This window comes from Equus przewalskii, chromosome 3 (genome assembly GCF_037783145.1).
Source record: "Equus przewalskii isolate Varuska chromosome 3, EquPr2, whole genome shotgun sequence".
Classification (NCBI taxonomy): domain Eukaryota; kingdom Metazoa; phylum Chordata; class Mammalia; order Perissodactyla; family Equidae; genus Equus; species Equus przewalskii.
The window spans coordinates 67,238,961-67,251,045 of record NC_091833.1 but is presented as its reverse complement, the minus strand read 5'-3'; the positions used below and the strand labels follow the sequence as shown (position 1 = coordinate 67,251,045).

At 36.2% G+C, this 12,085-nt stretch overlaps 1 protein-coding gene across 2 annotated transcripts in view; it reads right to left on the bottom strand.

Annotated features, from left to right (window-relative positions):
• The window catches only part of CENPC (centromere protein C), a 76,885-nt gene that overhangs the window by 40,341 nt on the left and 24,459 nt on the right, over nt 1-12,085 (bottom strand). For both annotated transcript variants that reach the window (XM_070612798.1, XM_070612797.1), the window contains exons 9-10: nt 7,060-7,251; nt 1,673-1,964 (exon numbers count right to left, since the gene is read on the bottom strand). In XM_070612798.1, coding sequence (XP_070468899.1) covers nt 1,673-1,964; nt 7,060-7,251 — 484 coding nt within the window. The remainder of the gene's footprint in view (nt 1-1,672; nt 1,965-7,059; nt 7,252-12,085) is intronic.

The window sequence follows — 12,085 nt, the reverse complement described above, 5'->3', positions numbered from 1 at the left end:
CTCCCTAATAAGTACGGAAACGCAAATTAAATCCAGAGATACACTCCATTAGACTGACATAAAAACAAGTCTAACATCAACACATTTTGGTGAGAACATGGAGCAATGAGAATTCTTACACCATTGTAAGAATGGAGCGGGGTTGTAAACTGGATCCAATTTGGAGAGCAATCTGGCAGTCCTTAGGCAAGTTAAACATGTATATATCCTAAAATCCTGCAATTCTACTTCTTGGTATATATTATAGAGAATCTCTCACACATGTACACAGGAAGCATGTACAAAATGTCCACTGAAAAAGTGTTTCAATAGTGAAAAATTAGAAACCCTTATCAAGAGACTAGATGAATATATTTTCATATACCCATATAAGGTGATACTATAAATTCAACCAACCACTTGTTTTTTTAAGTCCTGAGAGCTAGGAACAGCTTTTACATTTTTCAAAGGTTACATTTTAAATGGTGAAGGATCTACACAATAGCTCAGATTTTGCCTCTTGGCCAGTAAAGCCTAAAATATTTACTATCTGGCTCTTCAACAAAAGTTTGCCAACCTCCACTATGAAGGAATGAAAATAAAACATTTATCAACATGAATAAACTCAAAAGTATATAATGTAAAAAGCAAGTCACAGAAAGATATGTATAGTATGAAACCATTTTTATAAAGTTTTAAAACAATACCACATACCATTTATATATACAAGCACATGTAGGAAATGTATAAAAACATCTATGAGAATGATTACCAAATTCAGTGTAGTGGCTATCTCTAAGAAGGGAAAGAGAGCAATGGGATCAGCAAAGGTCCACATGGGATTTCAATGGTCACTATGTTTTATTTCTTAAGCAAGGTCATGGGGAATCAGGTGTTACTTTGGGGGGTGGGGGGGACACCTGAAATATCTCATAAAAAGAAACTGAATGAGAAAGAAGATATGAGAATGGTATGAAAAAATTAAACAATGTGTATGGGATTTATTTTTGCACCATAATGACATACATTAATATTTTGGAGCACTCTTTCATTTATTTTGATACATCTCCAATATCTTGCAGTTTCTCAACAATATGTATTATTTGTTGAATAAATAAATGAAAGAATAAATGCTATATCAATAAGCAAAAATGCATAAGAATAATACTTAACTGATTAGGTTGTTAGACTGATGAGAATTCATTGAAAGCAACTAGCTAATACCTGGCACATAATAAGCACTCAAAACATGTTAACTATTATCATTTTAGGGGGAAAAGCACTAAGATGTATTCCTATTTATTGAAATCACATTAACCTCACTTAAAAGGAAGCAACTCAAACTGTACACTTAAAAATGATTAAGATGGGAAATTTTATGTTATGTGTTTTTACGACAACAAAAAAAGGGAAGCAACTCTTAGGCAACAACAATACTCACCTTATTAAATTTATCACCCACATTCCATGTGTGCTATATATTATTCCCCATTTTAATAGGAGGAATAAATTCAGAGTAGTACTTTGTCTAGGGCGTCACCCAGCTAATGGCAGAGCCTAGATTTACTACTAGGTTTGCAAGATTGCAGAGCCCTTTATGCCAATACTGCCTCTCCATAAATGATTAAATAACATAGACAAACTATTAAATGCTGAACAAAAATAACTATATTGTACATATGGCGGACATTACCCAGAATGATCAAGATTTTTCTTCTTAGCCAGGTCTGCTTTGTCACTTTCCACTGACTCGTTATGGGAACAACTGGGAATTTCATCATGGTCAGTAATTCCTCCAGAATCTTTAGCATTTAAAAACTTCTGTCTTTTTGAGCTGCCTTGAGTAGCTCTCTTCTGCCCTTTACGTGGAATAGTTTTTCTCCCAATATTCTTAGATGATTGACTTGATTTTTCAACAGGTTTTTGTCTACTGTTGTGATACACTGACAATTCATTTCTTATTGAAGAATTGCTATAAATAGGATCTGAAGGATTCAATGAAAACTTAAAGTTAGCATGTTTATCCAGATCATCTGACTCACTGAATAGTAACATCACTTTTATTTACACACACACACCAATCTCAGAGGCTGTTTTCAAATTAAATTCACAAACATGTATCTCTTCAATTTTTAGATATGTGCCCCAAACTCTTTAAATATATCACAAGCTTCCAAAAACCACCCTCTCTGGCTCTGCCCACTACTTTTCTATCCATCCTTAAGATGGTGGTATTCCTCAATGTTTCAGCTTCAGCTTTTCTCACTCTATATACTTTCTTTGAGGGAACTATCTACCCATAACTTTAATTACTATCCACATGCTAAAATTATAACATTTACCTTCTCCTCTCTACCAGAGTTTCCACTCTGGTTTTAGTTACCACCCTAAGGAAAAGTACAACTATCTACACAGATATCTATGTCAGAAATCGGAGTCATCCAAGACTCCTGCCCCTATCCACAATCTCTAAATCTTGTCAGTTCTACTTTCCTAATGCCTTTCAAATCCACTTCTTTCAAGCTCTCCTGCCTGTCATTAGCAGGCATTCTTATCTGGATTATTAAAACAGCCTCTTAATTAATCTCCCTTTCTCTAGCTTTGCTGTTCTTCAATCCATTCTTCACACTGCTTAAAGAATCATCCTTGGTTCAAGTTGGATCATTACAACCCTGCTAAAAATCTTTTAGTGGTTATTTACAGCTTAAGGATTAAGTCCAAATATTTTCAATATTAATTTACTTCTACATCTAGAGTACTTATTTCATTAACTACAACTCTCCACACTCCCCTCCAAACAAACAAACCAAAAAAAGTCAACAGTACTGAACTATTTGCATTTTTCTAAAGCACTGGTTCTTAAAAGGTGGTCCGGAAACCAGCAGGATCAGCATCACCTGGGAATTTGTGTGAACTGCAAATTCTCAGGCCTCACCTCAGACCTCCTAAATCAGAAACTCTTGGAGTAGGGTTCAGTAATTTGTGTTTTAACAACCCTTCCAGGTTAATTCTGATAAACAGCTTTAAAAAGGTCAAGTTCTCAGGTCCAAATCTCTGCACATGCTATTTCTGCTTGAAACATTCCATCCTTCATCCTCACTCACCCAATCAGCTAGCAGACTCCTAATTCACCCTTCCGGAAGCTTTCTCTAATTTCCTAGGCTAAATTAGTAGCTCTCTCAACTCTTTGATAATGTTTATGATACATCTGACTGTTTACTCATCTCTCTCCTCCAGCAGACTGAGAATTCCTTGAGACCAAGACTGGTGTTTTACCTATCTTTATATTCCCAATCCCTAACACTAGGGGCAGGACTGTGGTGGAGCAAGAGTAGCCTATGGTGGGAAAAAAACCTTTTTTCCAGTTTCATTGAGATATAACTGACATCTTTTTGAAAAATGATTACTAGAGTTTTCATCATAAGGGGAAAAAAATTCTAAGTAGGGTGGAAAATTTAAGAAGGTGCTTACTCTCAGAATCATCCAAGTACTGAGCCTGAAATCACACAACCCTGAAAGCAAGTGCCTCCTTAAACTTCCCATTCTAGGTTTCTTACTTGCCTCACTCTAGTCCTGGCATTGCCTAACACCATTTCTGCCTCACAGTGGGGACTCAATAAATGTTTCTTGACATACATAAAAAAGCAGCAGGGCTACATGTGTACCACTGGCAGCATGGTTGCTTGATTAGTGAAATAAGCAACAGACCAAGAGTCATGAAATCTGGGTTCTATTGTTTTCCATGACCTTAGTGACAAGGCATGTTGCTTTTCTGGGCTTCAGACTTAGTTTCTTCTTCCACCAGATGAAGGAGTTTGAACTTTATGACCTTTAAAGCATTTCTCTACTTTTCTGACTCCCCACTTGACCAGAAACACAACATCTGTTTCCGACTGTTACCATAAGTTTCAAAGTTCCAGCGCACTTATCCAAGCTCTGTAAGATTTTTATTTATCCACATATTTACCACCTATTTACCACAGTTTCAAGCAACCTGGAGCAGAAAGGTGAGTTCTCCAAACTACTGTTACCGTAGTAGTTAACATTTTAAAAGTAATAGTTAATATTTTAATACTTAATCCTTACAACAACTTAATGAGGTAGAAGTAGTGGTAACCATACGTTACAGAATGAGAAACTGAACAAAGTAATCTAACTGAAGTGGAGGAAGCATAATTTAAACTCATATCTAACTTCAAAATCCAAAGGGGACTGCAGCAGAATAAATATTTCTTGTTGCCATCACTCAAGCATCCCAACGATTCAATAATTCATAGCAACAAGGCCTCAGAGATGTAGTACCATACTTGTACTAGTCTCTCATTCGTTGACTTAAAGGTCCCAGAGCCAACAGTATCTGCATATGTAAATGTTACCTTATCATCTACCAATCTTTCCATGAAAACCACCTTAAAATATTCAAAATTTTTCCAAAATGTACATAATCATACATTTCCATATTGTACAGAAAGAGTTGGCATAGCATGCCTAAGAATGCTATCTTTAGAAAGGCGTGCTTGCAAAGTTAGCCATTGGCTAGCATGTAGGAACCTGAATTTCAGAAGGGTTCCCATCATTTCATCATTTCCTTATTGAAAAATGTGGTTCAGTGTGCCTAAGCTGCTTTTGCAAAAAATATGGTTTATGGAAATACTTGCTTTCCTTCTGGGAGTAAAGAATTTTAGTACTGCCAGGCAGACAGTGTCTAGGTGACCATCCCTAATAAAAACCTTGGGCACTAAATCTTTAATGAGTTTCCCCGGTAGATGACATTTCACACATTTGTCACAAGTCACTGCTGAAGGAATTAAGTGCCTCCTGTATGAATCCACTGGGAGAGGACTCTTGGAAGCTTGCACCCGACTTCCTTCAGACTTTGCCCATGTACTTTTTCTCTACAGATTTTGCTTTGTATCCTCTCACTGTAAGGAAACTTGACACTTCATTATCACTCTCTCACTTCACTTTTACCTATTTCACTGAGAAAACAAAATTGGTCAGATGAGTATATCTTTATCTTCCCACCATCAACTCTACCAACTTACTTCCAGCTGTCCCCATATACTGTGGCTTTCCTCTTTTATGTGATATACTGTCCTTGTCCCTGTCTAAGGCTAACTCTTCTAACTGTGCGCTAGATCATATCCTCTCCTTGCTTACTCAAGACTGTGATCCTGCATTTATCCTCTACCCTTCTACAAAGATTTTAATGAGTAGATAAGCTGATGTACTATCTTGTATATTTAAAAAAATGACCTTCTCTTGACCCCACATCTGCTATGCCCCTTTATCTTATTGTCTCTCTTTCCTCACTTCCTACTCCCTCTTGAACCCACTCCAATCAAGCTTTTGATCTCATCATTCCACAAAAACCACTTTTATCAAGATGACCAACAATCTCCATGTTTCCAAAATCATACTGTCAATTCTTTGCTCCCACCTAATTCGGGACATTAGCAGTATTTAAAACAGTTCATCAACTTGATCCTTAAAATGCTTTCATTACTTTACTTCCATAACCCTAAGTTCTCCTCATTTTCCTTTAATCTCACTAACTGCTCCTTTCAGTCTCTTCTGATGGATCTTCCTTCCCCTTCCTGACTCCTAACATTAGAGTCTCCCAGGACTCAATCCTTGGCTTGCTTTCTTCTCCAGGGACTACTCCAGTCTACCACTAGGTGATCTCAAGCAGTCTCAAAGCTTTAAATATCATCTATATATTGATAACTCCCTAATTATAAGTCCTCCTAGATCTTGCCCCCTAACTATAGACTCATTTATCAGGAGATCCCATCAATACATCAACTTTGATATCTAATTAACATATTACAACCTGAAACCTTGACATCCTTCCCAAATCTGCTTCTCTCACATCTTTCCCCATCTTAGTAAACAACAGCTCCATTCTTCTACTTTTTCAGGCAAAAATACTGAATCATCCTAGCCTGCTGCTTCTCTCACTCCAAACCATCAGTACTCTCTGTAAGCTACCTTCAAAAAATATCTCGAATCCAACCACTTCTCATCTCTTCCCTCCAACAATCTCCTAACTAGTCTTCATGCTTCCATTTTTGCCTAGCCCTAGTTTCCTCCCCACATAGCAGTAAGAATAATCCTTTTAAAAGATGAATCAATCAGATCGCTTTATTGTTTTTTTCCAGTAGCTTCCTTATACACATCATCTAAACTCTCTATCACAGCCTGTCTCTCTGACTTCACCTCTCCCAGCTTCCTCTTCTTCAGCCATACTGGCCTTCTTGATGTTACTCAAACATGCCAAGCATGGCCCATCAGCACCTTTACAAACACTGTTCCCTTGGTCTGGAATGCTCCATAACAAATTATTTGTATGGTTCCCTCCTTCACTTTAGTCATATATGTGCTCTGAAAGACCATAATGGACTCTCATTGCTACCTTTTATAAAAACAGTATTCTGCTCTATCTTCCTATCCAGCCCCACCTCTGCCATCTACTTTCCATCTCTATCCTTTATTTGCTTTATTACCTATCACTGCATGAATTATATATCTATATTGTTGGTCTTTCTCCACTAGAATGTAAGTCCCGTGAGAGCAGGGACTTTCTGCCTTTTTTTTTTTTTTTTTGAGGAAGATTAGCCCTGAGCTAACTGCTGCCAATCCTCCTATTTTTTTTCTGAGGAAGACTGGTCCTGAGCTAACATCCATGTCCATCTTCCTCTACTTGATATGTGGGACACCTACCACAGCATGGCTTGCCAAGCGGTGCCATGTCGACACCCAGAATCCAAGCCGACAAACCCCAGGCCGCCGAAGCGGAACGTGGACACTTAACTCCTGTGCCACTGGGCCGGCCCTGGACTTTTGCTTTTGGTTTTGTTTTTCCACAGTTGTATCCCTATATACAGAATATGGTATATGGTACAGAATCAATGAATGTCTTCATAATTAATTAATTTAATATTTCTATTGATGACCCAATTTAACTATGTCCTCATGAGAGTTTCTCTGGAGAACAGCAGCATAAATTAAACATAAAGCCTCTTAAAGAATGATTTTTTGGGAGCTCCCAATGAACACAATTTAAATAAAAATACTTACTCTGCTCTGATTGCACCACCCACCAATTAGATGGACGCCTGGAAATTCTTCGACTTCTTGTGACAGTCAAAGTCACTTCTTCAGGTACAAGTTTGTTCTTCTTGGACTCATTTGAAAAATGCTTCTTTTTACCTTTCTTATCTTTTTTCTGATTCGATGAATGAGGAACATTGGTGCTACTTTTCTCGCTCCCTGAAATAAAGAAAATCATAAAAACAATTCACAATCTACAGAACCAGAGTTTTGAGAAAACTACAACAGATTAAAAAAATAAAATAACCTCCTTCAACTATAGGAACCTCTTAAATTTATCCTGTGGGCTTCCTTTCATCTCTCATTTTTTAAAAGTCATATGTTCTCAATAAGATTTCTAACTGTCACTTAAATGCAACCTTTCACATTGCTTGATAACTAACATATCCTCCTAAGCCAAAAAAACAAGCATACACTGAAAAGCAAAAATAAAATATACGGTGCCTTCCAATGTCCCACTCACCAATGTCCCAAATAAAAAAGGGTAACTACTGCTTTTCTGTTTTGAAATAATTGATGTTTTTTGTCACTTATTTTTGGAAGATGAGATTTAAGGTGAGTTTTCTCTAAAGAGATCTTTTCTATATGAAGGAAAAAGGTTGTTTCCGTGAATAGAATTTAAAAAGAGAAAACAGAATGAAAAGAAACATGGATATAGCAAGCAACACATAGTTAATGAAAAGGTTTGGCATCAATAGTAACTTCATTTTACTACAAAGGCAAATGGGTAAGAAAAGAATCTAACAGAAGGGACAGATAAATTCTAATTTTGTTTTTGTGATGGACTACTAGGAAGAAGAGGAAATCATGGAAATAAAGGCTATTTTAATGTAAATATTGCAGCTGAGAGGGGCGCAACCACCAAAATGGGTTGGACAAAGGAGAATTTCTTTTTTTAAGACATAAGTTCAAAAAATGCTATTAGAAAAAATGTAAAATTTTCTTGACCATCAAATACATCAAGAAACCAGCATTTATGAAGCACCTGAGACAAAGATTTCCATGGGGTCCAAGGAAGAGATTAAAATCCTATCAAGTAGGAGAGATTCATAGAGTAAATAAATTGCACAAAAGTGTGTAAGACCAATGGAGCAGGCATTATATATAATCATATAATTAAGTATTAAACTCTACAGAATAAAAAGAAAAGAAGAAAGGAGAATATATAATAGGGGCTGAAATCTGGAAATACTGAAAATACAAGACTAGAGCTTTCACTAAAAAGGTAAATTTGGGGAAATAATTCAGACAGAGATGATATCTAATACAAAGGAATAATTTTCTCAAAGTATGACTATAAAGGAAGAGCAAAGGGTAAACAAACTTGGGAAATATGGAGAGTCACCAAAATTTATAGGTGAAATGAGGAAAGTAATCAATAAAGAAGACATAGAAGGAAATCAAACAAAGAAATAGGGAGGAGAATCAGGACATTACAGTATCAGAAATTAGCTAATGCTTAGTTAGGACAGAATGAACACTGCATCTTAGTCATCTTTACTATCTATAGCATATAACATTGTGTTTGGCACATAGGCTTTCAATAAATAGGCACTGAAATAATGAATTCAGGCTGAAGCCAATATTTCACTAGGCAATGAAAAGGCAAAAGTGCTACCCAACATGAGCTATTTTAGGTACTATTCAGATTTTTGATACTCAAAGTATGGTTCACAGATCAGATATATCAGCATCACCTGAAAGAGATTGTTTGGAAATACAGAATCTTGGGTCCCACCCCAGACCTACCTAAATCAATTTAGTAATCAGTATTTTAACAAGATCCTCAGGGAATTCAAATGCAAATACAAGTTTGAAAAGCACTCTTCCAGGTAATTTGATCATTCTCTCGTTAAATTTGATTGGGGAACAGAAGGACAGAAGAAAATGAGCCAAATTACATCAAGATCCCTTACAGTAGTATCACTCTCTAATTCTGTTTTGAGTATAAGCTATAGCATTTGGCAATATTTTGAATAAAGATAAAGAGAACTGATTCATGCTTATAAAAAAAGTAAAAGAAAAATATTAGCTTCAAGGATACTGAACCAGGTACAAAAAAGTTGATGAAAAAGGAAAGAATGTACTTTACCAATATAGTGCTTAATAATAGTAACAACCAAGATTTTGGAAGTGATGAAAATGGGAGATATTGGAAGAGCCACCATATATTAAGTAAAAACTCAACATAAAAGAAAACCTTTTAGGGAGTAGATGTAGAAAATGATAAAGGGTCAATTTACAAAACACTAAAGCAAGTATAGAGACTTTAACATGGTTGCCACTGATTAGTAGTTTAAGGAATTATCTGTATAACCGCAAGAATCCTCACGGATGAACATCATTTTCCTGCCCCCTATCTCTACCCTCATCTCTGTTCTCCAACTCCTTTTCTTCTGTTTCTCCCTTTTTTTCTTCCCTTATGGTTGTCAAAAATATCCTCAGAAATTGCTTCAACAAATGAAAGGTGGTCATGATGACAGAGATTATTGCCCATGTTCACAAATCAACTTCTAAAAAATCAACATGAACAATGATTTAAGGGAAAAGAATGTGAAGGGAAAAATGCCATTACCAAAGACTTGTGTGGATGATGACACACAGAAAGAATATCATACAAAGTCAAAAACAAACCAATTAATATAATCATTTCAGAAATCAGTTCCAGATCAGGAAAGATTAGAAACTGAATAACAAAGAATTTAGAAAACTAATAAACAAGAAGACATACAGAAGATATAACTGATATATGAACAGTTGGTAATGTGAAGAGAGTTACTTAGAACTGAGGGGACATATTCATAAGTAGCGTAATAGCTAGAAAAAGAGATGACTTGTAAGTGATAAATTTCTACCACTGTAGAAAATTTTGCATATTTACATGTAAAGGAGTAGGATTCTGAAGGTGGGGCATTTTTTAAAAAGCAAAATTATTCATCCAAAATAGAGTAATACTTCTGTCACTGGTAATAATGTATTCCGATGACCCACAGAGGTGATAAGTGCTAAGGCTAAGATCTTGGGACTATTTTAGGAGTAGAACAAATATTGTCCTGTTCTTGTGGAGCTTTCAGTCTAGACTCGAGTTAAAGTCAGAAATTCAGCAAGTAATTACAACTTTGATAAAATGAAAAGGTTACTATTGGAGCATAGGTAGGAACATATCGCGGTGAGGGACAACAATCAAAGAAAGTGATATTTAAACTGAGTACAAAACTTGGTAGTGGACCCAGGGTACATTTAGGAAAAATTTTCTAAGCAAAAGGAACAGCATATTAAAAGACCCACAGGTGAGAAAGTGTCTGTTCACAGAACTGGAAGAAATTAATTATAAAGCAACCCAGGAGATGAATCTGGAAATGTAAAGAGAAGCCAGGGGGTATGTGCATAAACTGGTACAATAACCTGAGAAATAAATGACTCTAGCTTGGCTAAGAGAAGTAGCAGAAGGAATGGAGACATGTAACAGATTTGAAAGCTACTTAGAAAGAAGTTAAAAGACTGACTGACTTTATATGGGTTGCCACGTAAATGAAACAGGAGTTAAAGATGACTCAGGTTTCTTTCTTGAGCCACTAGATTTATTATACCTCCATTTACGAAGATACTGAAAACTAGAGGAGGATTAGTTTCCAATATGTTCAGTTTGAGAAGCCTATGAGACATCAAAAGTAGAAAAGTCAATTGACTCAACCCAAGTCATCAGTTTAGGCACTACAAATTTGTCAAGTGCCTTTTGAATTATAGGAAAATTATCTCCAGAGTAAAAATATCTTTGGAATTAAATTGTCTTCATACTATTAGTCTTTGAAACTCGGGGGGCCAGCCCCATTGCCTAGTGGTTAAGTTCACAGAGTCTGCTTCGGTCGCCAGGGTTTTGCCAGTTTGGATCCTGGGCACAGACACGGCACCACTCAACAAGCCATGCTGAGGCAGCATCCCACATGGCACAACCAGAAGGACCCACAACTAGAACACACAACTATGTGCCGAGGGGCTTTGGGGAGAAGAAAGGGAAAAACAAAAAAGCAGCAGCAGATGTTAAATCAGGTGCCAATCTTAAAAAAAAACAAAACAGTTTAAAAAAAAAGAAACTGATATGGTTGGCAGAATGGCCTCCCAAAGATGTACTCACCCTAATCACAAAATCTGTGGAAATGTTAACTTACATGCAAAGCAAGAGACTTTTGCAGTGATTAAGCTTATAAACTTTGAGACAGAGATATTATCCTGGATTATCCAGGCTGGCCCAATCTAATTACATGTGTCCTTAAAAGCGGCCATCAGAGAGAGAGAGATGAGACAATGAAAGAAGAGGCAAGTAAAATTCAAAACGTGAGAAGGCAGGCATTTTTGGTTTTGAAGATGCAAGAGGGGAGCCAAGATTCAAGGAATAGAGGTGACTTCAAGGGGCTGGAAAAGGCAAGGAAACAGATTCTCTCCTAGAGCCACCAGAATGGAATGCAACCTTGTCAACACCTTCATTTTAGCCGAGTGAGATTCATCTTAGACTTGCGACCCACAGAACTCTAAGAAAATAAACGTATGTTATTTTAAGCCACTATGTATGTGGTAATTTGTTAAGACAGCAATAGAAAATTAATATAATTGGTACGGAAATTAATCAGAATGTTATATTCGCTAACAAATATTGATGAAGATTTAATATCCATGAAAATTAGTTTGCAGAATATAGCAGGTACTCAATAAATGTTTAACATTTATAATCAAAGTGAGTATCCTTCAAGCACACTTTCTTGATATAACATTTTTCCTAATGAACTATGGATAAATCAAAATTCTGTACCTTCAAATTTTGTGAATTCATATTCTACTTAAGGGATTAGTGAGAAAAAAACTTTCTTGTAATTTAATTACCATCCTCAGTTTAGTCAGATTCTTTGTATTGTGTTTTCTTAAAATGGCCAGCTGCCAATTAGAAACTGAAGGGAGCAAAAAAATAAAGAACAATTCCAATAAAAAGAATATGGGA